The 23,868-nt window shown below is 44.3% G+C and overlaps 1 protein-coding gene across 2 annotated transcripts in view; it reads right to left on the bottom strand.

Moving 5' to 3' along the window:
- Positions 1 to 23,868, bottom strand: part of Tiam1 (TIAM Rac1 associated GEF 1) — a 342,013-nt gene that overhangs the window by 51,899 nt on the left and 266,246 nt on the right. For both annotated transcript variants that reach the window (XM_027415559.2, XM_035444349.1), the window contains 5 exons: positions 22,075 to 22,149; positions 19,376 to 19,546; positions 12,806 to 12,910; positions 7,871 to 7,952; positions 2,343 to 2,429 (listed from right to left, as the gene is read on the bottom strand). In XM_027415559.2, the coding sequence (XP_027271360.1) occupies positions 2,343 to 2,429; positions 7,871 to 7,952; positions 12,806 to 12,910; positions 19,376 to 19,546; positions 22,075 to 22,149 (520 nt within the window). The remainder of the gene's footprint in view (positions 1 to 2,342; positions 2,430 to 7,870; positions 7,953 to 12,805; positions 12,911 to 19,375; positions 19,547 to 22,074; positions 22,150 to 23,868) is intronic.

Genomic DNA, 23,868 nt, shown 5'->3' with positions numbered 1-23,868 from the left:
CCTGAAGAGGGTGTGGTGGGATGTATGTTTTCATTCATTGTTAGACCTAACACCCCACATGCCTCCTCCTGGCACTGCCTGCCTGTGTGGAGTGTCAGGGTGGTCTTTGTGGCCACAAAAGACACACACACACTGCTCTTCTGCTGAGAACACTACTCTATGGCACAAGGAGGCTGGGGAGACATTTGTTTTCATCGAGTATCAGGGTTCTCAGACTCAAAGAACTTTAAAACAGGATGTGACTAAAGCCAGAATATCCCCCACCCCCGGGGCCACACCCACAGCACACTCATCCTGCAGAAAGTGATAAAGATCAGCCTGCAGGTCTGGAGGGGAATGAACCCATCTATTCACAGCCGAGCCACAGCTCAGTGCCTCGGCAAACTCTGCCCTCCACTGGGCCCGCAGCCTAGAAGGTACAGAGGGCACACATAGGAGGTTCTTGCCATAGTGGCTAGAACATAAGTGATTCCGACTATTCCTCCCTCACGTCCCACCTTCTCCGCCTGTGCAGACAGACTGGATTCAGATTCTCCCATGGTTACAGCACAGGTTGAAATAACCCACTCAGGGAACTCACAAGCTATGAAACACCCAGAACTAGGCCCACAGCTACAGGGATGGAGGTAGGAAATTCAGTCCCCCTCTGTTCCTACTGCTCCATTCAGAGTTCTTGACAGAGGAGATTTGGGTAGCCATGTCTAAGTATAGCTGACACAGATGTGCTGGGTTCCCACAAAATTCCACACCAAGAGCAAAATTCCTAAACTCACTGACCTGCTTCATATTCTTATAAATATAATGAGCTGAACAGTGTCCCCCTTTTTCAAAACAAAACAAAAACAATCATGTCTGCCTACATCTGAAAGCAACCTTCTTTGCAAAGATGTTCAGAAACTTATTATGGAGATAATTAAAATAATTGGTGTAACTATATATAATGTTACAGACATAATTAAATCAAAATAAGCCCCTAACTAAGACAAAACTCACAGAAATTGAGGGTGAGTGTTAAACCAAAATGACCTCTGTTCTTTCTTAGGCAACAGCCACAAAAAGGCTAAGGACACAGCAATGGCCATGAAGAGTCCCAAGGCAAAAGGGGAACATGGGTTACAAACCAAGGATCACTGGGAATGGCTGACAGCCGCTGTAGCTAAGAGACAACTGACAGAGTCTTCCCTGAGGCTCCAAATGGAATCCATCCAGCCAACACCTTGGCTTCAGAATTCTAGACTCTTGAATTGTGAGTTGAGAAAACTGTTTGAGCCGGAGAGTTTAATATGTTATAGTGGTTCTATTTAATGGAGTGGACAAATTCTGGCTTCTCTTGGTACCCTTAGCAGGTGGATTCCAGGAAAGCTCTTGACAACATCCACAGGTATAGAGTAGTCATATTTGAATCATCTGTAAATTTCCTATAATACCTAAACAAACATAAAAGCTATGAAAGTGGTAACTACATTATATTGCTTAGGGAAAGATGACAAGGACAAAGGTAAGCATATGTTCAGTAGTTGGTAACTTTTTTAGCACCACACCCCAAAGATTTTCAATGTGTAGTTGGTAGAACCCAGAGATGCACAGTCCATGGAAGAGGGTCCCCTGTAATCTAGGTTGAGAAGGGACTCCGAAACTACAAACAGGATGGAGAACAGGGCTCAAAGGCAGCCAAAATGCATGGTAAGCTCCGGGAGGGCCAAAAGAAGCCGGCGGGACATATCAGGGGAGGGGTGCCAACACAGAGATGAGGGGGCTGGGTCTTAAGTCAACCTCTGCACACTTTCCAGGAAGTGACGAAGTGCTGCAGGCTCGGCCAATGCCTCCAACCAGTGAGAACCAAAGTTTTGCTTCCCTCATGGCCCAGAGTTCTTCAGGAGATTAAAGGGGACATAGATACAGGCTCAGAGTCTCACCTAGAAGCTAGGAGGGTGACATTTCCTGCACACCCGAATGTAAAACCCACTTCCTTGGAATTGTTTTCAAGGACATCCTATTCTCTAGACACAAACCCTCTGAAAATGTCCTTCTTGTTAACCAATGAAAAAAACCCAGAGGGAAACTACGGGATAAACAAGGGCTAGGGGGTGGGGGCAGGGGTAGAGGTGGGGGTTTGCAAGTCTGTAGAACTAACAGTAGAGAGGCTGATGCAGGAAGATCATGAGTTCAAGACCAGCCTGAATTGCACCATGAGTTCCAAGCCAGCCTCAGCTACATATCAAGGCCCTGCCTCAAAAATTAAAAAGTCAAGAGAGATAGAAAGATGGATAGATAGATAGATGGATGGATGGATGGATGGATGGATGGATGGATGGATGCAGCCACGGCCTCCACAGTCTTACCTTTCTTGGATGCTAAGCCTGTTTCCTTGACACTGTTCACATAGAGCCTCCGGACACCATCTTCGTCCACAGAAGAAAGGGAAAACCCTACAGAACACAGGACAGAAGGCAGGCTCACACCTCTGAATGTTTAGACAGCAACAGGAAATACCTGCTATGAGCACAGAGCTATGTCTATGTTTTGGGTTACACTTTGGAATTGTTTTTCTTTCCTGTTGTTCAGATCATTTTACACAGCAGGGAAAAAAAAAGTATTTTTAGATCACTCTAAAGGCAACTACCTATAAAAATAAATAACCGCTAGGTGCATTACTCTCATACTTCACACTCGCTTGTCAATGCAAACAAAAGAACATTAGTTTGTATCACCTGTTTCCTGGTGAAGGGCATTGATTTGCCTTTTTTGTCCTCTTCCTCACACAGCACAAGACAGACAGATCAGCTGACCTCCACAGTTCCCCACCCTCCCAACCCCCCACCCCGCTGTCCCAGGCATGATGTGTGTTCACCCATGCATACTGCAATATGGACGCTGCTTTAACTTATTACCACATTCAGAAAGCTCACTTTACACATACCATTTCATACTGGAATTTGGTTAACTGATTTCATACTCTACCAGTGACCATCAGAATATTAACTAGTTAACCAACCAATGCCGAGAGAACAAAAGTTGTTTTAAAAAAAAAATAGGCGAAATACATGCTCCGTAGATGCCCATGGTAGGCCTGCCCCTTTCTGAAAGGAGACAGAGGAGGAGTGGGTGGGGGAAACTGGCCAATATGTAAAATAAATGAAAAAAATTAATTAAAAAATAGGATAAAGAAAGAAAGAAAGAATAAAGAAGAGAGGAAAACATGCTATAAGGCTGGATGCCAGAGAGCCACTGGGATTTTTCCAGTACTGTCAAATATAAGCTTTCTGTTTAGCTCGTGGACTAGGCAGGAAAGGCCACCTGCCATTGCTAATTCTCCTATAACTCTCTCAGACAGAGAACAGAACTTCCTAGTCTTCACTATATTATTAGTTTGAATTTCATTCTTATGGGGCAGGGGAATTAAAATGCTAATGGGACATGCTGAGAACTAGGCTGTGTAGTTGGAAGACAAGACAGAGGACGCTTTGGAGCCACAGTTGACAGAGGTCATTCAAGAATTTCCTTCTGATCCTGGTGTTTGAATGACAGATAAGGAGTGGGCGAGGCAGGGGACCCGTCCACTCTGAGCCCTATGTTAACTATGAAATTCTGCACCAGGCACTTGGGTACAAAATATAGACATCTAGAAACCAGAAGCGTACTCGAGTTCTCAAGCAGGATCATCTCTGATTGTCAACAGACCATGGGCACAACTTCCTTTCCAAAGTCTATGCAAGGAGGACACAACTTTACAAACACATGCAGCACCCTGAAGGACAAATGTGTAGGGGGGTCCAAGCAGCTCCTACCTGCATCACGGGGCAGCACAGGTAACCATCTCCTACATCAACAAAGTTATGGAAACTTTACAAGCTACAGTTAGCTGAATGAAGAAGTCAGTGGTCTTACAGCCAATTAACAAAGGTTTTCTGTGGGATGGGAACACCCTATAATCTCTGCAGACTCTAACAAAAGCCAAAATGATTGCCAACAGGGGCAGAAGGACATCATTCAATATCAAACCAAGGTAACCAGTAATCAGGAGGCCGCCACTGTAAAAACAGGAAGGCATCAAGAGTGATAAATGCCCTAGGACTTAGAGAAGGAAGCAATTAAGATCACGTGAAGAAACTAGACCTCCAGCTGATTTGATGAACTGCCAAGAAATCCCTCATACAGACATCCATGGCCAAAGGGGATCCACAACAGAGATTCAGGTACAGACGCTCACCATAAGGATGACACACAGCTAACATAGTATCAGAGGTCCTCTGAGGTAAGGGGAAGCCACAGTGTTGACCTCTGCACACTTCCACTCACAGACAGTGGAGCAGCACATAATCTAAGTTCCACCTAAGGGCTGGCATGGAGAGAGAAATTCCCAGGTGTTTATTCTTTTGTTTTCTTTTGTTTTGTTTTCTCTGTGTAGCCTTGGCTGTTCTGGAACTCACTCTACAGACCAGGCAGGCCTTGGACTCAAGAGATCCATCTTCCTCTGCCTCCTGGATGCTGGGATTAATGGCGTGCACCCACCACTGCCTGGCCTAAGTGTTTACTCTTTATTTATTCAGCCAGTTGAGTTATTAGGTCATCTTTTTCGGTTCTCAAATAGAAAACAGCACTCGGTACTGTTAAGATGGCCTGTGCTGGTGTTGTGTGCTAGCGGCTTGCACACATGTGGGGCTCCTATGTACAGGAAAGCTACACATAGGCTGCTATGAGGACCAGATGCAGGCTGGCTGAGTCTACATTGAGATGGCACAGCTGTCTCTGGGGTGAGACCATCAGATCATGCAGGACTGTGAACAAGTTCTATCTACAATCCCCTCGGAGACCATCCAGGCATGACTGGATGAATGGAGGGAAGGAGGGTGGCAGCATCTTGAGTGCGAGCACTCATTGCTTTCTGTTTCCTCAGACCCCTGAAGCCAGGACTTCCCCACCATGGCGGAACCTACCCTGGAGCTGTGAGCTGACATAAACCCCTTCTCCACTGGGTTGCTCTTGTTGGAGTACTTCCTAACAGCACCCAGGAAAGTAACTCTAATTACAACACATTGTTACAGAGCTTCTTTATTATGGTCCATTGCTGTTATTCTCCTAGTGTGCTTAACCTACAAATCAAACCTTATGAGGGGCTGGAGAGATGGCTCAGTATTCAAGGGCCCAGAGGACCCAGGTTCAATTCTCAGCAACTACATGATGGTTAGAAACCATCTTTAATTCCAGTTCCTACGTCTCACCTCCAATGGCACCAGGCATGCAACACTGCACACAGATAAAACATATATATGCATACACATTAAAACTTTGAACTTTATTATTGGTGTGTATGTGTGTGGGGGGAGGGAATGTGGCATAGGACTCTGCTATCCACAATTTTAGGCACCTGGAAAACATCTTCTAAGGAAAGTAGAGGTAACTATAGGGTGGCTTTACACCAAGGGCTTACTTCTGTGTCCCGGAATCACTGAGTCTAGACTAAAAGCCTAAGAGCTTGGAAATCAGTTCTTGTCTAGATCCCCACTGGTTTCCTCTTCCTTGAAAGAAATTAAGTACAATAGGCAGGAGAAGAAGCACAGCCCAAAGCATCTGAGTCCCACAGGACCAGGCACTTGTTTACGCCAGTGCCACCAATTATGGCTTTAATCACAGAGGTCACACTTGGGTTGCATAATAAGCCCTTTATAAAAATGAATTCGTTGCCACTGAAAATGTCCTCCAGGCTTTCTGATGTGTTTAGTTCAAGGGTCAAACAGTAAATGGCATGAAGGTATAATGGAAGTGGCCAGAGCTACAAAATTAGGTCCTCTTCATTAGGCCACAAGCTTCTGACGAGCATTTTGAGATGAGGTTATTTGCCTGGGGAAGGAGATGCGGAAGGAATATAATACCAGCTGCCCTGTGCAGGGTTTGGAAATTTTCAAACACTAAAAGATTAATAGCAGCATTCAGAGAAAGAGCTCAAATATGTGTAAACAGTGGTCTCGACATTTCATCAGGAACTGCCAGCTCCTTCCAGCGCACAGTAGGCCAACACTTTGTAAATAGGTGGCTATGTGGTTTGCATAGACCTGTGACTGTCATTGAGCAAGACCTGATTCGCCACTTCTCCTATTTCCTCTTGCAAAGCCACAGATAACACCTCAGGTGACAGCTCTCCAGGCTGGTTCTGGAGTACAGATGACAAATAGTCTCAGAAAATCCCCAAAGGACATGTGGTGAGTATAAAAAGGAAATGTCACGTGTGGGCGCTGGGCTTTGTGACTGTTACCTCAGCTAACTCTTCCTCTCCTAACATCCAGATTCCCACACTTGCTGTACTCAATGCTATTGTTATTGTTTAAACTAAAACCAGTCTAAAATATACTGGAAGGACACATTCCGAAGGATATCAGAGTGCTGTCGGCCATACAGGAAGGTGTTACACAGCAGGCAGACCTGCCAGTTTTTTTGTTTTTTTTTTTTTTGAAAGATGTACACAACAGTCAGGCAGTGGTGGTGCACCCCTTTAACCCTGTGTTCAGGAGGCAGAGGCAGGAGGATCTCTGTGAGTTTGAGACCAGCCTGGTCTACAGAGTGTCTTCAAGGCCACAGCCAAAGCGACACAGAGAAACACTCTTTCAAAATAAATAAGTAAACAAATAAATAAGAGAAAGAAAGAAAAGAAAGACAAGCAGACAGACCCACACAAGTCTGGTCCTTGACTGGCATCTACCACTTAGTCTGAGGGAAATACCCAACACTCTAATACAGCTTGTATGTCTACACAGTACAAACGGTGTCATTTAGAGTGAGTGTTGGCTGTCCTCCAGGACAGCAGGGTTGGGTGTGTTCGTCAGGTAGAGTGTGTTTAGATGGCCGGCTATCCTCCAGCACTTAGTGTGTGTCAGGTACCTGTTGTCCTCCAGGTCTCTAGGATATGGTGTGTGTCAGGTAGGGGTGTTTAAGATGACCTGCTGTCCAAGAAAGGCCTCAGAGACCAAGTCTCTCAAAACTCCCCAGTTAACAGTCGATCCTGTGTTGCCACACTGACCCTGGGGACTCAACTCTACCCTCTCACTCCATTGAGTGAGCAGTATCGGAAGCCTGTTGTCCCTACACTCTCTTCTGTCCTTTCGCCTTTGTTGATTTTTGTTTGTGTTATTTCACTGTTACCACTTCAAAGTCATGGTGAACACTATGCAGTAACTCCTCTGGAGAACCATCGGTGGTCTTGGGCACCAGAGCACAGCAATAAGTAAGTCCTTTTCATTTCACCCATAGGAAAAGCAGGACGGCGCCTGCTTGTGTGAAGGATGAATAAGTGGATATTATTCCCTTCACATGTCAGGCACAACAGAAAATAAAGTAACCCATTCCCACTATGTCCAATGGGTTACTTTATTTTCTGTTGTCCACTATGTCCAGTTCCTTATTCTAAAAACTGTATTTCTGTGAGTCTGTGTGCGAGTGTATGGTACCCATGAGTACAGGCACCACAGAAGCCAGAAGAAGGTGGGGCATTAGATGCCTTGGAACTGGAGCTGCAAGCAGTTGTGAGCCACCCAAGGCGCAAGAATCCCAAGTGGATCCTCTACAAGAGCGGCAGGTGCTCTTAACCCCTGAGCTAGCTCTCTGTCCCCACCCCCTCCCCAAGTTCCTTCTTAAGACAGCAGAACGCTGGAGACTCAATTAGGAGACTGAAGGCCAGGGACTTCCCTCCCTGTGCCCAGGGTGAGCATCTCTCTTCGTAGCTCAGATGCTCTTCCCAGCGCAGGAGTCAAATGTGTTGTTTGAAAGAGGCTCCCAAAGGCTTTTTATTGAATTGTAAATATGTGCACATTCTGTTTACACAGAAAATGCTCTAACTGGAACACAAGCGCCCAAGAGCAAAGACAAACAAACCTACCATAATTTCCAGCGGTGGAGTCTGACTTCTCAATGTGGATACTCTGGGTGACTTTGGGGCAGATTTCAATTTCTTTGTAAAGCTGCAAATCACAAAGAAGAGGCTAATTAGGGCCCCATCACAAACAGCTCCTTAGGGTTGGTCAGCATTTTGGACATCTATTTTTTCATAAGTGATACTTGAACAAAAATACATACCACACCAGTCATTCTTTTTTAAAAATGTTTTAACCTACTGAGAGTTATATTAGAAACTTAGAAATCTGGTCACCAAACTCAGCTACAGTATGAACTCTAACCCCCCCCCTTCCTTCCACACACACATCACTCCAGGGAACACCCTAAATTCATCACAGACTGAAAAATAATGCCTCAGCCATTAAACCCTGCAGTGCTTGGGCAGAGGGTTCATCAAAACCAAACTGTGGTTATAAACACGCTGACTGAGGGTCCTGAGAATACAGGGTACCTCTGTGCTTACACACAGCACCTTCACATGGAAACCCACGGTAGGAAAAGTTGGTAGAGATGAATGTTGGCACAAACAAACTGTGTGGATGGGCAAGAGTCTCTGCTAGCCACTTAATTCTACAGAATCAGTCAGAAAATCAAGCCTACAATCAATCGACTACCTAGAAACCCAGCACGATCCATCATGTGTTTCTGTATAAACTCAAGACTGAAATAGTGTAGAGCTCGCACTTCAGAACTGTCGGTGAAATGAACTGATATTGTAATTTCCTCTATCTGAACCTAATCTCCTAAGACATGGATTTCTAGCTATGTGGCTCTTCGTCCACTTCCAGGACAATTACGATCTCCATTTTACAAACAAGGGGACTAAGGCTGGTGAGAACACACTTTAAAAAGTTTATTAAGCCAAGGTAGGCAGGGCAGGATCTTGCAACCACGAGAGATACGGTTCTCTTTGCCTCACGATGGTGACTCCCAGGCCAACTTGTGAAACCCAAAGGGGTCCCAGGTCAGGAGAGTGGACCTCCCTTCTTAGGTAAGAAAGCCTAAAGCTGAAACCCAAATTTGAAAACAAAAGAGCAAAAACAAATGCCAGCTGTTATTTGATCCTGAAATGAAAGTAAGTCTCAAGCCACAGAACTTTACAGAAACTTCATGGTGGAGTACTGAAGCAAAGCCCTTGGTGACGGCTGCCCTGCCCCCACCTCTACAGCATACCAGCGTTATTCCGGCAAGAAGAAGAGAATACAATTTTCTTGTTTCAGTGTACTCTGACACAGTGTGACAGGGGTTAGAGCTAGGAACATCAGCACTACAGCCTGGGTGTCAGGGGGTTTAACTCAGTATGATTTTATTTAGATACTTCGGAAACGTTTCACAAAATTAAATTTCCCTGTTAGAAGACTTCGGCGATAATGATCTTAAGATCAGGAAACATAGTCACCCAAATGGCAAATATGGAATTACTCATATAATGCTCACCCAAATAGCAGGACAGCGCGGTATGCAATACAACCTAACCCATTGTTCATCTCTGCTTAGTTTGAGTCCTGAGAGTACATTTTGAAACGTGTGTGACAGCCGATCCTTCCCGCCAGGTGGCAGTGTGTAACTGTTCTAACCATTGCTGGAAAGACCCACTGGGAACATGACCTGTGCACAATCTCTGCTTTCCACTGGTCTCCGAGGACGGCTCAGAGCAGCATAAACAGGCCCCTGAGCCACAGAATCACTCTTGTGCTGGCTGAGACTGAGACCAGATGGAGCAAAAGACTCTAATGAAATACAGAAAATTTCAAGAATATACTGTGTCTTTAAAATGTTTTCCTCCGAGACCACAGTATTTGGAGCTAGGAAACTTGAAATCTGGTCACTTTATGCACAAATAAGTGGCACACATTAAATTACCTCCATTTCATTAAATTACTGAAATTGCACCCCCTCTTTGGGTCTCACGAAATCATGTCCTGTTTTCCTCTCTCCTCTGGGTGCCCCAGCCTAAGCCACCATGGTCTCTCATCTCAGCCACGGTGCCCTAGCCTGCAGTGGTTCTGTGTGCCCACTGTCTCATGCCGTGCGATCCATCTGCCATACAACAACCTCAAGGAAACTGTAACAAAAGAGGGCAGCTATGGTCATTACTAGGGAACTGCACAGAACTGGTTCAAGGGCCTATGTGGCCCCAGAATGCACAAATCCCTGCACACTCAACTCTCTTACAGAAAATAGTGTAGTATTTGTACAAAACCCGTGCTCACCAGCTCTTCCATACTCTGACTTATCTTTAGATTGAATCTGATACCAACCTAATGCAACACGAATGACAGGTAAATTGTTTTCATATTGTATTATGTAGGGAATAAAGACCAAGGAAGGCTATTCATATTCAGTACAGTCATGGCCATCACACTGTACCTTGCACTGTGTATGTTACATACAATAAAGCAGTAACAATGTGGGAGGTATTTTCCGTTTGTTTCTGACTTGTTTGCGCAGACTCTCAGTGTACATCTCAGATGTAGACGGCCATGTGTAATGTCCTTTTCTACTGTGGCCTCCCTTCTCCTTTGGACTCTCTCTACATGGCCTCCCTGTTCCTCTCTAGCTTCATGTCTGGTACCTGATCTGGTTTTTAACCTCCTAGCATGGTACAACCAGCTCAGTCATGTCCTCCCCACCACAGGCTGGGCCGGTGGTGTCACCTCCTTTTGGCAAATGTAGATGCATGTACACATGCTGGTGTCATGTGTGTGCACACGGATGTGGAGGTCAGAGTCTGGTGTCATGTGTGTGCACATGCATGTGAGGTCAGGGACTGGTGTCAGGTATGTACACATGCATGTGAGATCAGAGGCTGGTGTCATGTGTGTGCACACGCATGTGAGGTCAGAGGCTGGTGTCATGTGTGTGCACACGCATGTGAGGTCAGGGACTGGTGTCATGTGTGTGCATGTGACACTGGTGTCATGTGTGTGCACATGGTCAGGGACTGTCAGGGACTGGTGTCAGGTATGTACACATGCATGTGAGGTCGGGGACTGGTGTCAGGTATCTTCCTTGGTCACTCTCCACTTTAAATGACATTGACCGCCGCCTCACTTAGCCTGGGACTCGCCAGGTCGGCTCGTGTGGCCGGCCAGCAAGCTCTGAGGGCCCTCCCTCCTGTCTCCCCTGCACTGGAACACGGCTGCATGCCATGGTAGCACCTTTCGCAGGGGTGCTGAGGTCCAACTCTGCAGCTCATGCTTGTGTGACAAGAATCTGCCAACTGGCCCTTCTCCCCACACCCACGTGTCCTCCGTGAGACACTTCCTGTGAAGCACGGGGAACTCTCCCACTGCCCATTCAGATGGCACACCCGAGCACACCTCTCCATCCCTTTGCCCTAACATCTTTCTTTTCCAAGCCTCAAACGCTGCTGCTGCTGGCTTGTTTTTATATGCCTGTCTGCAAACCTGAATGCAGGCTCTTCCAGAAACAGGGTTCTTTTTCCCTTTGGCACACACCCTGTGAGAATTAGAGATTATGCCAAGCACAAAAATGCTAAGTAAATATTTGCTAGATGAATGAATAAATACGTTAATCAATTTTGCTGGCACATTTTTCCCCCATCACTTGAGTAAGAACTCATTTAGTGCGAGACTGGAAAAGCATTTGCTCCAAGAAACATCTTGCTATGTTGTTCTCCAGGCTAGCCTTGAACTCCTGGGGTCATGTAATCCTCCTGCCTCAGCCTCCTAAGTACTTCCTTCTTTAAATAAGGAAAGGACTTTCATAGAGAGTCTGGCTATTCTCTACTTCTCAGAAGAAACACCTGGGCCCCTCACTGTTAATGTGGCCTCCTCCAGGGACACGGTCAACAGTGGTTTAAAGTGGACTGACTATTTTGGTTCTTTTCCCTTTTTCCAATAAATAATTTATTTATATATGTCTTGCCTGCAAATATGTCTTTGCACTACATGTGTGCAGTGACTACAGAAGCCAGAACAGGGCATCAGATACCCCAGAACCATAATTACAGATGGTTGAGGCACCATATGGGTAATGAGAACTCACGGTCAGTTCCTCTGCAGGAGCAGTCAGTGTTCCAAACCACAGGACCACCCATCCTTCCAGCCCCACTCTGATCCTTTCCCAACATATAACATGATCAGACTGTTAGAGAAGTACAATCTCATAATTTCCTTAAAAAACATTTAGAGGGATCTGAGGTGACCTTCTAGGCCGGCAAAAAACATTCCAGATCATAACCACTGCAGTGGAAACATAATTGCATAAATTTTTCAAAGCTCTTTAAAATGAGTGCTTAACATTGGTGAGAGTTTCCTAATATAAGAAGTATAGTTCAAAATGTTGACGTAAAACACCGTTTCCTGTAAAACTCCACACAGTCATTCCCCTTCCCAAAAGGAACCTTTGGTCTGTACTTCTGTCTGTGGTAAGGCCCTGTCCTGTTTTCGTGCCCATTGTCATGACAAGCAGCTCTTGTAGACTAGGCTGGCCTCGAACTCACAGAGATCCACCTGCCTCTGCCTCCCGAGTGCTGGGATTAAAGGCGTGCACCACCAACGCCCAGCCATGCACAAGATTTGATCCATCAGTTTTGATAAGAATTGGAAGTTTCACAAAATTGGAGTCGGTGCTTTTATTGAGACAACAGGCAACTGATCTTAGAATTACCAATTAAGAACACAAGTCTACAGGAAGATGACTACAGGTCATGATGACTCAACTCTTGCCTGAGCTTTATCTATGGGTTTCAACGTCTTCTGTGACTGTGCAGCCCCGATCCCTGGACAAGCAGAGGACGTCTGTGATAAGTAAGGTTATTCCTGCCAGCTTTGGTACTCCGAAGGAAGCTCACTCATTTCAGAACTCGTTCCACTCCACCAGCTACAATTACCACACGTACAAACATAATTTGAAAACCGAACGCACACGGGACAGCGGTCGTAAGCATTACCAGCTCATAAATGTCCTCCTCGGGCTGCGGGATGTAGAACTGCATCCTATTCTCCATTAGAAATTTCAGGCGCAGGTAATGGGCGGAATGATCCAGCTGATGTGCCTGGGGTGGGGAAGAAGGCAAAGGTCTGTTTAGTAGTAACCAGACGAGAGTTCTTCTCCAAGGACACGGGACTTGCTATCTTGTCTCCTGACGACAACAGAGATGGGGTGTGTGGCGGGTTTCTATCCTTAAAAGGTTAGAATACAAGTCAGACCTGGAACTCATTAATAAAATCCTGCAGGGATCATGCAATTCAACGCAGAAAACTGAGTCACAGCTCTTTTCCACATATGTCATTAACTGCTCTCTGTAACACTGGTTTTTCCAACAAAATCTATTACATTAAAGAAGCCCTTGCATGTAACTTCACACACACACACACACACACACACACACACACACACACACACACACACACAGAGTAACAAGAAAAGAGGGGAAGCATTAACCATGAGAGAAAAAGGCTGTGCCCCAGGATATTTAGGGACCCCAGGACAGGTGTCCGCAGATCACTGCCAGCAAGTTAGCATGCAGGCAAGGCATTTGGATCCCAGGAGCAGTGCAAGTGTGCCTCCAGCCAGGGAGCACATCAAATGAAGCGTTGCAAGCCTTTCTGACGTCTGTGTAAAAAGCCATTCTTGAATTCATTTTGATTACAAAAGATACCATCACAATATTGTTGTATAACTGCTTCTCAGTACACAAAAATGAGGCATGTGGAGAAAAGAAAAATGCTTTTCAAATGTTACAAAACACCAGGCAGTGGTGGCGCACGCCTTTAATCCTGGCAGGTGGATCGCGTAGGGTATGAGGACAGCCTGGTCTACAAAGAGAGTTCCAGGATAGCCAGGACTATGTAGAGAGAACCTGTCTAGAAGAAACAAAAACAAAACATCAAGTGCTACAAGACACCATGAAGTTATGCTGCAAGAGATGAAATATTTAAACGGGTAATTTTAATTGTAAAATGCCCTTATCTATCACTTAAAATTACATCCCAAAATACTACCAAGTAAACGATAAACTATTTAGAATTTGTTTCCAAAGTAATCCACACTTGGAGGTAGAATCAATGAAACTTAACATCATACATTCTATGCAATGGGTACACAGGGATTTACTACATGGACCTCACTTTTACATAAGTTGTAAATGTCTCAGATTTGTAAAATAAAATTTCGACAGGCGTTGGTGGCACACGCCTTTAATCCCAGCACTCAGGAGGCAGAGGCAGGCGGATCTCTGTGAGTTCGAGGCCAGCGTGGTCTCCAGAGTGAGTGCCAGGATAGGCTCCAATGCTACACAGAGAAACCCTGTCTCAAAAAAACAAACAAACAAACAAACAAAAAGTAATAAAAATAAAATAAAATTTCAATTTTATATAAAGTAAGTTATAAAAATATTTCTCGATGCCCTGTAATGATAATTATCTTTTTTTTGGGGGGGGTGACATAGGGTTTCTCTGTGTAGCCCTGGCTGTCCTGGAACTCACTCTGTAGACCAGGCTGGCCTCAAACTCAGAGACCCACCTGCCCCTGCCTCCTGAGTGCTGGGATTAAAGGTGTGCACCACTACCGCCAGGCTGAGGATTATCTTGTAATAAGAGAAATTCATTTTAATTGGTAAAAATTCATACTCTACACTGTCAGTATAAATATAAACACACAGACCAAACTAGTAGCATTCCAGTCATTATTCCCTTATCATTCACGCAGTCAAAGCTAACATGGGCAGTGTGCCCAGCGGACCCCCCATGAAGCCACGCGGGTACAGACAGTAGCTCGGATCACTGCAGGCCTCTCTAGTGTGCTTGGGTTTGGAGAATCCGTATGCAGAAAAAGGGAGGCAGAGAGGTGCTTGGTGGCTCTTGAACTCATGCACGGGGGGCAGTCATGTATGACCACAAAAGCATGCTTCCAGGAAGTGGAAATGAGTCCCCTGGGAGCACACGGCAGAATGATAAAGACCATTCCTATCGCTGGTTCCTGGGGAACCGCAGCCTGTGCCTCAGTCCCACAGATTGTGACTCTGAAGTCCATGGTACAGAACAGACACCATTCAGTGAATACACTCCAGGCACCTGGCTTTCTTTCACTATGTCTGAGACAGGATGCCTCTGACAGCCCACGGCTCTCGATGTCAGAGGTGAAGAAGGGAGTGGGTGAGCTGAGAGAAAACACAACAGGGGAGCCTTTAAGAGTGCTACCCACTGCACTAAGAAAACAGTAATAGGGTGATGTGACAGGAAAAGTTCCCCATGTGCCTGGCTTCGGAGTGGGGGGGCGCTTCTCTCTTTCCCAGGTCCTCACAAAATCTTTAATTACAAGCAAAAATTTGTTTTGCTATCTGTGGAAGGGAAGGGGGCAGAGTTTCACTCACGGGGTCTCAATAACAGGAACAAAGCAGCTTGGACACCTTACTGTCATCATTAATAAATTCTTGTGGGCAGTCCTAATCAGATGGTCACTTTCACTGACACCTTACCGACATCACACGCAGCACTGAGCTCACCCATGAACACTGGGGTCAAACCTCGGAGGGGCGCTCACCAGCCAGCTCTAGGGGGGCTCCCGCCAGGCCCCAGACAACACAGTGCTGACCTTTGGAACTGCCCAGGGAAGGACAAGCAGCAGTTGGGGTTTAGTGCTGTACAGAGAACAGGGTTCATGCTGCATGTATTTTTCCAAACATCTTTATATTACTCATTGTCTTGATAACTTTAAAAAGCAAAGCTGAATCTTGCCACGGCTGTGAAAATGACAGTGGGCTTGAGTGTTAGCACACGCCTACAGTCCCTGCACTCTGGAGGTTAAGGCAGAAAGGTTTCAAGGTTGAGACCACTCTGGCTCATTTATATAGGTGTAACAGGAAATCTAAAGACATCCACGGTTGTCAATAGTCATTCTAAAACCAGGCTCAGAAGATGAGCATTCCTGTGGGTCCTCCCATTTTGGTGAAAGTTTCAGGATCATGAACCCACATAACATGGTCGATCTAAAATAAAACACAGTCCTAAGAAGCTAATTAAGGACTGGAGAGATGGCTCAGCAGTTAAGAGCACTGGCTGCTCTTGCAGAGGTCCTGTTGCAATTTCCAGCATCCAATTGGTAGCTCACAACTGTCTGTAACTCCAGTTCCAGGGGATCCAGTTCCGGCATCCTCACACAGACAGACATGTAGGCAAAACAACAACACACATAAAATAAAAATAGATAATTTAATAATTTTTAAAAAGCTACTTGAATCCTCAAGAGCGTTATGAGCTTCAATATCAAAGCGGGTCTAAGCATCAACTGTGTTCGTAACACTTGTTCATGCAGAAAGAATTCCAAATGTTAGAGAATACTGATGGATAACTGTTGAGCATCTGGCTTGTTCAGACTTTGTAAAACACTCAAGAGAAAATTTCCGTGCAAGAGGAATTCCATTAGGAAAAAAATTAAGCGGTACAAATTTGTTTTCCAATGTACATTTACTTAAATCACTTAGCACTGAATCTGTTTTGAGGCAAGAAAACTAGCTGTAAATTGCGCCATACAATAAATATCACAACTGGGCAAGTTTGAGTTTAGTTAGCATAATTTCTTGAGGTTCAGATCTTAGTATAATTATTTCAAAGGATTAAGTAATGATGTAGATATTTTAAATAAATAGTTTGAGACATTAACTACGTAAGAATGGATTGGGGTAGAGCACTTCCCTTGCAATCATGAGGACCTGACTTCTCCTTCAGGAGCCACGGAAAACCACCAGGAGTGATGGCATGGCACCATGATCCCATTGTGTGGGACGGGGACAGGGCGACCCTTGGGCTAGCTGGCCAGCCTGTCTAGTTTACATGATGAGGTCCAGGCCAATTGCAAATTCTATCTGAAAGGAGATGATTTGTATCCCTGCAGATGGCACCCAGAGTTGTCCTTTGACCTACACTTATACAAAATGAACAGATACACACATAGTCATATAAAGATACTTAGTAAAAGCAGTTAGTAAAATTGACACCATGCTTACACACGAACAGTATGAATCATTTTTTGCAATTTTTTATAATTGCAATCATCTGAATATATTTTTAAAAAAAAAAAAACAGCCCCTATAGGCTGTAGGCTGACATGGTTACCACCTACATCTAACAGTCATTTCAGTACCATCTATAGCATGAAATGTGTATCTTGAAACATTTCCTATACCAGGACTTGACTGGTGATCGGATGGCAGATGGAAAACGGATGTGACATGATGTGGGTCAGGAAGTAGGAGAGAAAATGGGCTCATGCAAAAGACAGAGGAAATTATTAGATATTAGAGACCGAATCCATCACCAATGACAATAATGACATAAAAGACTCACATTCTTAAGTCTCCATTTTCCATCCCTCCTCCAAAAATCCAAACTCTTTCAGCATTAGACCATTTTATAACGCATGGCACCCCTCACTTCCCTTTCCAGCCTCAAGAATAAAGCTGCTCCACTAATTACTGAAGAGTCAAGACGGCATCTAGGTCCGAGCACACTACACTTTACCCTACTGCATCCTTTGCCAGAGAACAGCGTTTCTTGAAATACACCATGCAAGTTTTCCATTTTTTAACTCATGAGCTGTAAGCTTGTTCTACAGTGTCTTAGTTCTATGTTTTGGAGGGAAATGGCAACCCAGGGAACCAAAACTTAAAGGAACAGAGCAACGGTATTATTTAATGATGGTCTCCATATGGCAGAGACAATGTTACTTTTTAACTCTCACCTTCTAGAAATTATTAGAGACAGCATCCATCACCAATGACAATAATGACATAAAAGACTCCCGTTCTTAAGTCTTAAAAAGAGTCTAACACTGGTCCAACCAACTCATTGTACCTCCCACAGATTAACTTCTCACAAAACATGGTTACCACAAAACTATGGCTTACTTTTCAATTCCTTAAGGGTATTCCTCCATGGTCATGCTACTCACTGGAAACACCTTCCAGGACCTGGCTTATGAAAAAAGGCCAGAGTTCTACTTCCAGCAGCTCCCACTGAGAACAACTCCCACAGCTCTGCAGAATATTAATGGCTCTCTAAGGAACCCTGCTTAGCTATAGATAAAAGAATGTAGAAATCCTCAACAGACCAACTTTCATAAGTAATTAACACAAAAAGTTATAACAGAGATGCCATTACATTCAAAACCTAGAAATCATGCGCATGCATGAGTCGCTATCATTTATTTTTAATGCCTATGTGGGGGCCAAGTTTAGTTTGTCCTGAAACAATAGGTTGATCTACTTTTCTCCACATAACGCTATTTGAAAATCATATTTGAGCTGGATTATTTCATTTCCCTCCTCCATTCATATAAAGACACATATTTTTAAGGCATTAGTAATTAAAAAAACATGTATAAATTTCTGAGAGTGTAATTACAACATACTTGTTGAGGGAGTGAAATTATTCAATATTTACAACTCATATGTGGAAAGAACAGTGCTTTTCAAATGTCATTTTTATCCATCCAAATGGTTCTGGAATAAAATTAGGATACAAAAGATTTCTACTTTTGTAGCCTCCTGGAGGATCAGCTCACTCCCTAAGAACATATTCTAGGTTCTTGTGAGCTTTGGGGGCTATCCTCCCTACAGACGGAGGATCTGGGAGTTTCTGTGAGTGTCCACCTGTCACAACTCGACCCGCCCAGGTTGGGAGCAGCCAGCAGGAACTAGGCTGAGGCATTCCTGTGCTCACTTTGCCAGTTTTTCCTCTCCTTGTGACTGGGCTGTGTGGAAAGGAAGGAAGGCTTTCAGAACCTCACTTTCAAACCAGGACAATGACATCTCCTTTTCAGACCTGATGTGACCAAGTAAGGCCACTGAGGCCATTACTTATGGGAAAGTGGAAACCAGTGTGCATGGGTGAGTCCTTCTTCCCACTGTCACTCAAGGGCACTCAGCTAGGAGAAGAATCTCACCTTAAAAAAAAAAAAATCAAGATCCACATCTTCAAGCAAAAGAAGAATGAAATCAATCACTTTCTAGTTTAAAAACACAGGTTAATTCCATGTCCACAGAGAGAGGAACTTTTTCCCATCACATCAAACTCACACTCACTTTGGATTTTCTCTAACTGAAAGATGTCGCTGGTGAATCAATTACTATTCAAACATCAGGCTGCAAAATGGTACCCATGGTGTGACACTATTAAATACATTTACATATGGGGGGGCATATAAAAGGCAAACAGTCAAATGTCCACAGTGGTTAGTTCTGTATTGTATCTTCGTCTCAGGTTTCCTATACTGTGTGTGGGTAAGGTCGTATACTCATTACAAACCTAGAAATGTGTACATGTAAACAAAACACCCCTGGAGAGTGTCCTGCTCCTCACACAGACACTGCTTACATATGGTGCAAACTGTCACAGGGCTGCCTGCATGTGCACGACATACCCAGCGCCTCCTCCCTCAGACTGTGCACACAGGTGCTCGAGAATAGGCCTCCATCCAATCTGCTCTTCCCTGGAAAACAACCAGACAGCTACCTACATACCTTGCAAATGAGCTCCAAGGTGTCCCTCGCAGTGTCCCCCGGCCGCACAACCGTCAAGGCTGGCTGATTATTGGGCAGACAGAACCAGGATGGAGTGAAATATTCATGGACCCAGATGTCACAGTCTGGATTGTGCTGGTGGACACTGGGTAAGACCACTTCCTTGTCCCTCTGTGGTAAGAAATACAATAAGCAGGGCTGCAGCAGTCCAGACCTAACCATGTCAGACCCCAGATATCTACCCCCAGGGAAACAGCTAGTGGGAGGAGTGGCAGTACTGGAGGGAGCCCTCAGGAACTGGAACTCTTGAGAAAGGAGCTTTACGAGGGGAAGGGCAGACAGCCTCTGACCCTGGACATGGGGCCCCCTTCCCCACCTGGATCATGTACATTATGTGGGCATGGCATGGATAAGTGGACAGCAAAATTTGGAAGATGGGAAAAAAATCAAGTCATTCATTTGGTTCACTACATTGTTTATTCCACAAAGTCATTTTAAATTTTGAGCAGCCAGGTTATGGTGGCACACTCCTTTAACCCCAGCATTCAGAAGGCAGAGGCAGGCAGATCTCTGTGAGTTCAAGGCCAGAGTGAGTTATAGGACAGTCAGTACTACACAGAGAGACCCTGTCTCAAAAAACAAAAACAAACAAGAACAACTAAATAAAAATTTGAGCAGAGAATTCTATCAGCAAGAATATCTGCCATGTAAGTGTCTTACACAGCAAAGAAGCAATGAGGCCCCGGGAAAATTGTGTTCACAGAGACAATGGCCTGGCACTGCGTGGTGACAGGCAGCAGCATCCTGTGCTGCTTGGACCACCAGGACAACTTGGAAGGAACAGCTCCACATCCCAGTTCAAAGAGCTGCAAGGAGCCACCTTAGCCCATTGCCATGACTGTGGCCTCGATCACACGCTGGCTAAGGGTGGAGGAGTAGCATGTCTATGGATGCTGAGAAGAATTTGTGCAGATGCAGCTGGGCTGACCCTAAGCAAGTAGAATGGCTAAGCAGAAAATACTCTGTGGATGGCTGGTCCATTAGGAGTCCAGTCAAATAAGCAAAGGAAGAATGTGTTAAATCACTGGAATGTAAAAAAAAAATACTTGGTGCTCAAGTGATACACCTTTATTAGGGTTTTATAACAAGAGCTCCAGTTGGTAAATATGGATCTACAGATTCCCAAGAACAAGGTTAACAGTAGCAACATGCAAGAAGAAACAAAGTTCTCAGCCAATCCTGGGAGGTGGTAAAATAACTTCCATTAATGGGAATCATGGGGTTCAGGAATGAGGAAAGGACCTTATGGAAGTCTCGGGTCTGCTTTTGAACGCTACTTCCACAGAAAAAGAGGGGCTCCAGGAAAATAATTGGCAAAAAGCAATCACTTGTCTACAGCCCATTACCTACAATTGGAATCTTCCCAGGCTGTCCCCACATGCCACACTAAATAAGTGCCCCTTAGCACTGCATCAACCCTAGATTTGCATCTAAACTGTTCTTTAAGATGAGGCTAAATGCCAGGAAGTAGAATTTTTAAAAGTTAGCCTAGAAAAATGGAAAACACAGATCTACCAGGGAACTCAAGAGTTGTGTCATTCCTAAACCCCATGCAGAAGACAAGGCACTGCATCATTTAAAATGCAAAATGTGTGCAAAACTGGCCAACTTCAGATATGACAAAGTAAATATTAAAGGCTATGCTTGGATCGTGTATAGGTGCAGTGATCTAATTTCATCATGAACAATCATTCAAAGAGAGTGCCATGGGAGTGTATTCCCTAAACTAACCCTCCAAACCCAGGATGACACATCCAGAAGGTTTGAATAAAGAAAAGCTTTTCCTGTGACCACTCTTCTCCCATTCCCTCCAATACCAAGAATTCCACGCTGTACTCTGATTTCTGAGGCTCAGATTCTTCTAGAACACTGGGCTTAGCCACTGCTGACTAGTATCACTTGGTTGCATGGCAACCAAAAGCTGAATTCTGTCACACTGATCCTAGGAATGGGAACCAGGAAATCACAGCAACATTGTGCTGTCGACACTAGAACCCCAAAGAGAAGTGGAATGGGGGTTCTGAAAAAGGGGGTGTTCTGTTTTTTAAGAGAGGCTATAAAAAGTGGCTGTGGGGGACTCAGTGTCCTTGTGGAGTTTCAATCGTAGCGCTTTCAAAGCCCCTGTTCATTTCAAGCACAAGGCTGAATCACGTCGTGAACTTCAAATTGAGTATTTGACTTGGGAGCAAAAAAAAAAAAAAAAAAAAAAAAACCACCAAGAACACACTATCAGAACACTTGTTTGAAACTAATGGGAACAAAATCGCATGTGTGGGCAGAGCGTGAGGACACTAAGATCTCACCTCTTGGGAATAAAAGTTGAGCATAAAAAGGAATTAGCAATGACATAAAATGTTCAGTTAACTCAGAACTCAAATCTTCTCTTATATTCTGGTTGGAATCTTACACATCAAATGCTAAGTACGGGAAATGTTATGTCAGCAGGGAACTGTTCTTATTAGCAGCAAGAGTTCAACAGACAATGATTTCTCCACCTCACGACAACCTATTACATAACTTTTTTAAAAACCTGATCATTTCGGTTTTTCATGCTGAGTGTACTTGATTTTAGCATCCCCCAACCACCGCACTGTGCATTTTGCCAACGTGCTCCAAAAGGAACACGTGTTTATTTTTACCTTGCCATCTGGAACAGTGTCATCAAATATTCCCTCTAACGATTTCTTGACTGCATCAGGTCCTTCTCCAAACACCTGCATATAGAAAAGCCTCACCTTAAAAAAAGAAATCTGGGCAGCAGGGCAAAGAAGCATGGAGCAGCCGCTGGAAATGGGCAGGGCTTTGGGAAAACATCATGGCAGAATTCAGGCCCTCTTGGACCCCATACTATGTCACAATTTAAGGTGGAGAGAACTACAAGAATCAGGTCCCTGTAGATCAAACTTCCCACACCTTTAATAGTTCAGACATGAGTAATGTGGACACTTTGTCTACATTTAAGAGAAAATTCGAAAAGGCAAAGAACTAGACTCATCCATGTAGAAGACTTAGGCAGCTACTGACCCATAATTACACTGCCTTTTCAAGTCATATTCTTCCATAGAACTGGAAAAGGTGATATGTATAGCTTTTTTGTGTGTGTGTTTTATATAAAAGGTAGAAAGAGGGTTTTTTTTATTTAAAAACCAGAAAACTGCTGTTTTCTGAAATTTGATAAACTGTGCAACTTAAAGATATAAAGAAAATGATCACTATCCAGACACAGTCACAATAAATTCTATATGCAGGCTATTAAATGAGCATGTACCACTGGAATAAAGTCAATACCTTTTTTAACCAGTGTAAATGAGGTTAGAGGAATACAGAATTTTTGTCTATTTTAGAGTCCTAAATTAGTGACCAGTTTTCTATTATAATATTCATGGCTAAGCAAGATTTTTTTTAAAAAAAATTTACTTTATGAATTACAAGAATGGTTTAACAACATGTTGTGAAGATGTTTGCTTGCACTTATTGAAATTTGGTCATGCATTTCAGTAGGCTACTGTCTAACTCAAAAGGCAAAGCCACATAAGTCAAACTTGTAAGACCAGTCCCCCCAGAAGGAAGGGAGAGATGCTGATGCTAACGGCCCTGTCTGCAGGTAGGATGGAGAACCACTGAGTCTCTGTTGTGCCAAGTCCATGATAGGTCTACATCCTACCCTCTCCGAAATTAGAAAATAAACAAGGTTGTTTATTTTCCACACTCTCTCATCACACGCTTAACTAGTCTCTTTCAGGTTCCATCAAGGCAAAAATGCCTTGTTTCAAAGGTGAGTGTGTTGGCCAACTAAAGAATTTAGGACAGAAGCCTTCAGGACCAACTCTTAAACCTTCATCCCTATGGAAGTTGGTGGCTGCAGTTCTCAGAGGAAACGGTAAGGGACTGCGGTGATCAAGTCAGTTTTCTCAGTGGCATCACATGGAGGTTACACTGGTGATCCGGTCATAACCCTCACAGTCAGTGCTTGACAGTAAGCCACAGTAGCCCATGAAATGAATACTCCCTACAAAACGAGGAAAATTGCTCCTGGCTTCTGGACTCTAAAGTCTAGATGAATAGTTTAAGGCTGTTCAGTGGGGACAGATGACAAAAATAATGGAGAGTGGATGGAGTTTTCTAGAAGTAACACCAGCAAGAAGAAAGAGGGAAGAGAAGGACCACTGGGTGTGGTTACTCAGGCAGGGCTCCACCCACCATCAGCTAGATGATGCTATTGACAACATCCTCTGCCAGCCCTGGACCTGAGCAGAACCGGCAGCCACGGGCATCATTCTCACATTCCTGGGTCCTCATGCCCATAGACTGAGCTGCCCATTTAAGGCCACATTCCAAATCTCAGGGACAAAGAAATGAACACATTTCCCTGGAGGCTGCCTGTGATCCAGCACCTGAGACGGCTTAGGAAGACTATAGCTAATGCTCACTTG

Source organism: Cricetulus griseus, chromosome 4 (genome assembly GCF_003668045.3).
Source record: "Cricetulus griseus strain 17A/GY chromosome 4, alternate assembly CriGri-PICRH-1.0, whole genome shotgun sequence".
Taxonomy (NCBI): domain Eukaryota; kingdom Metazoa; phylum Chordata; class Mammalia; order Rodentia; family Cricetidae; genus Cricetulus; species Cricetulus griseus.
Note: the sequence above shows the minus strand (reverse complement) of the source record. Positions and strands in the feature narration are given on the sequence as shown.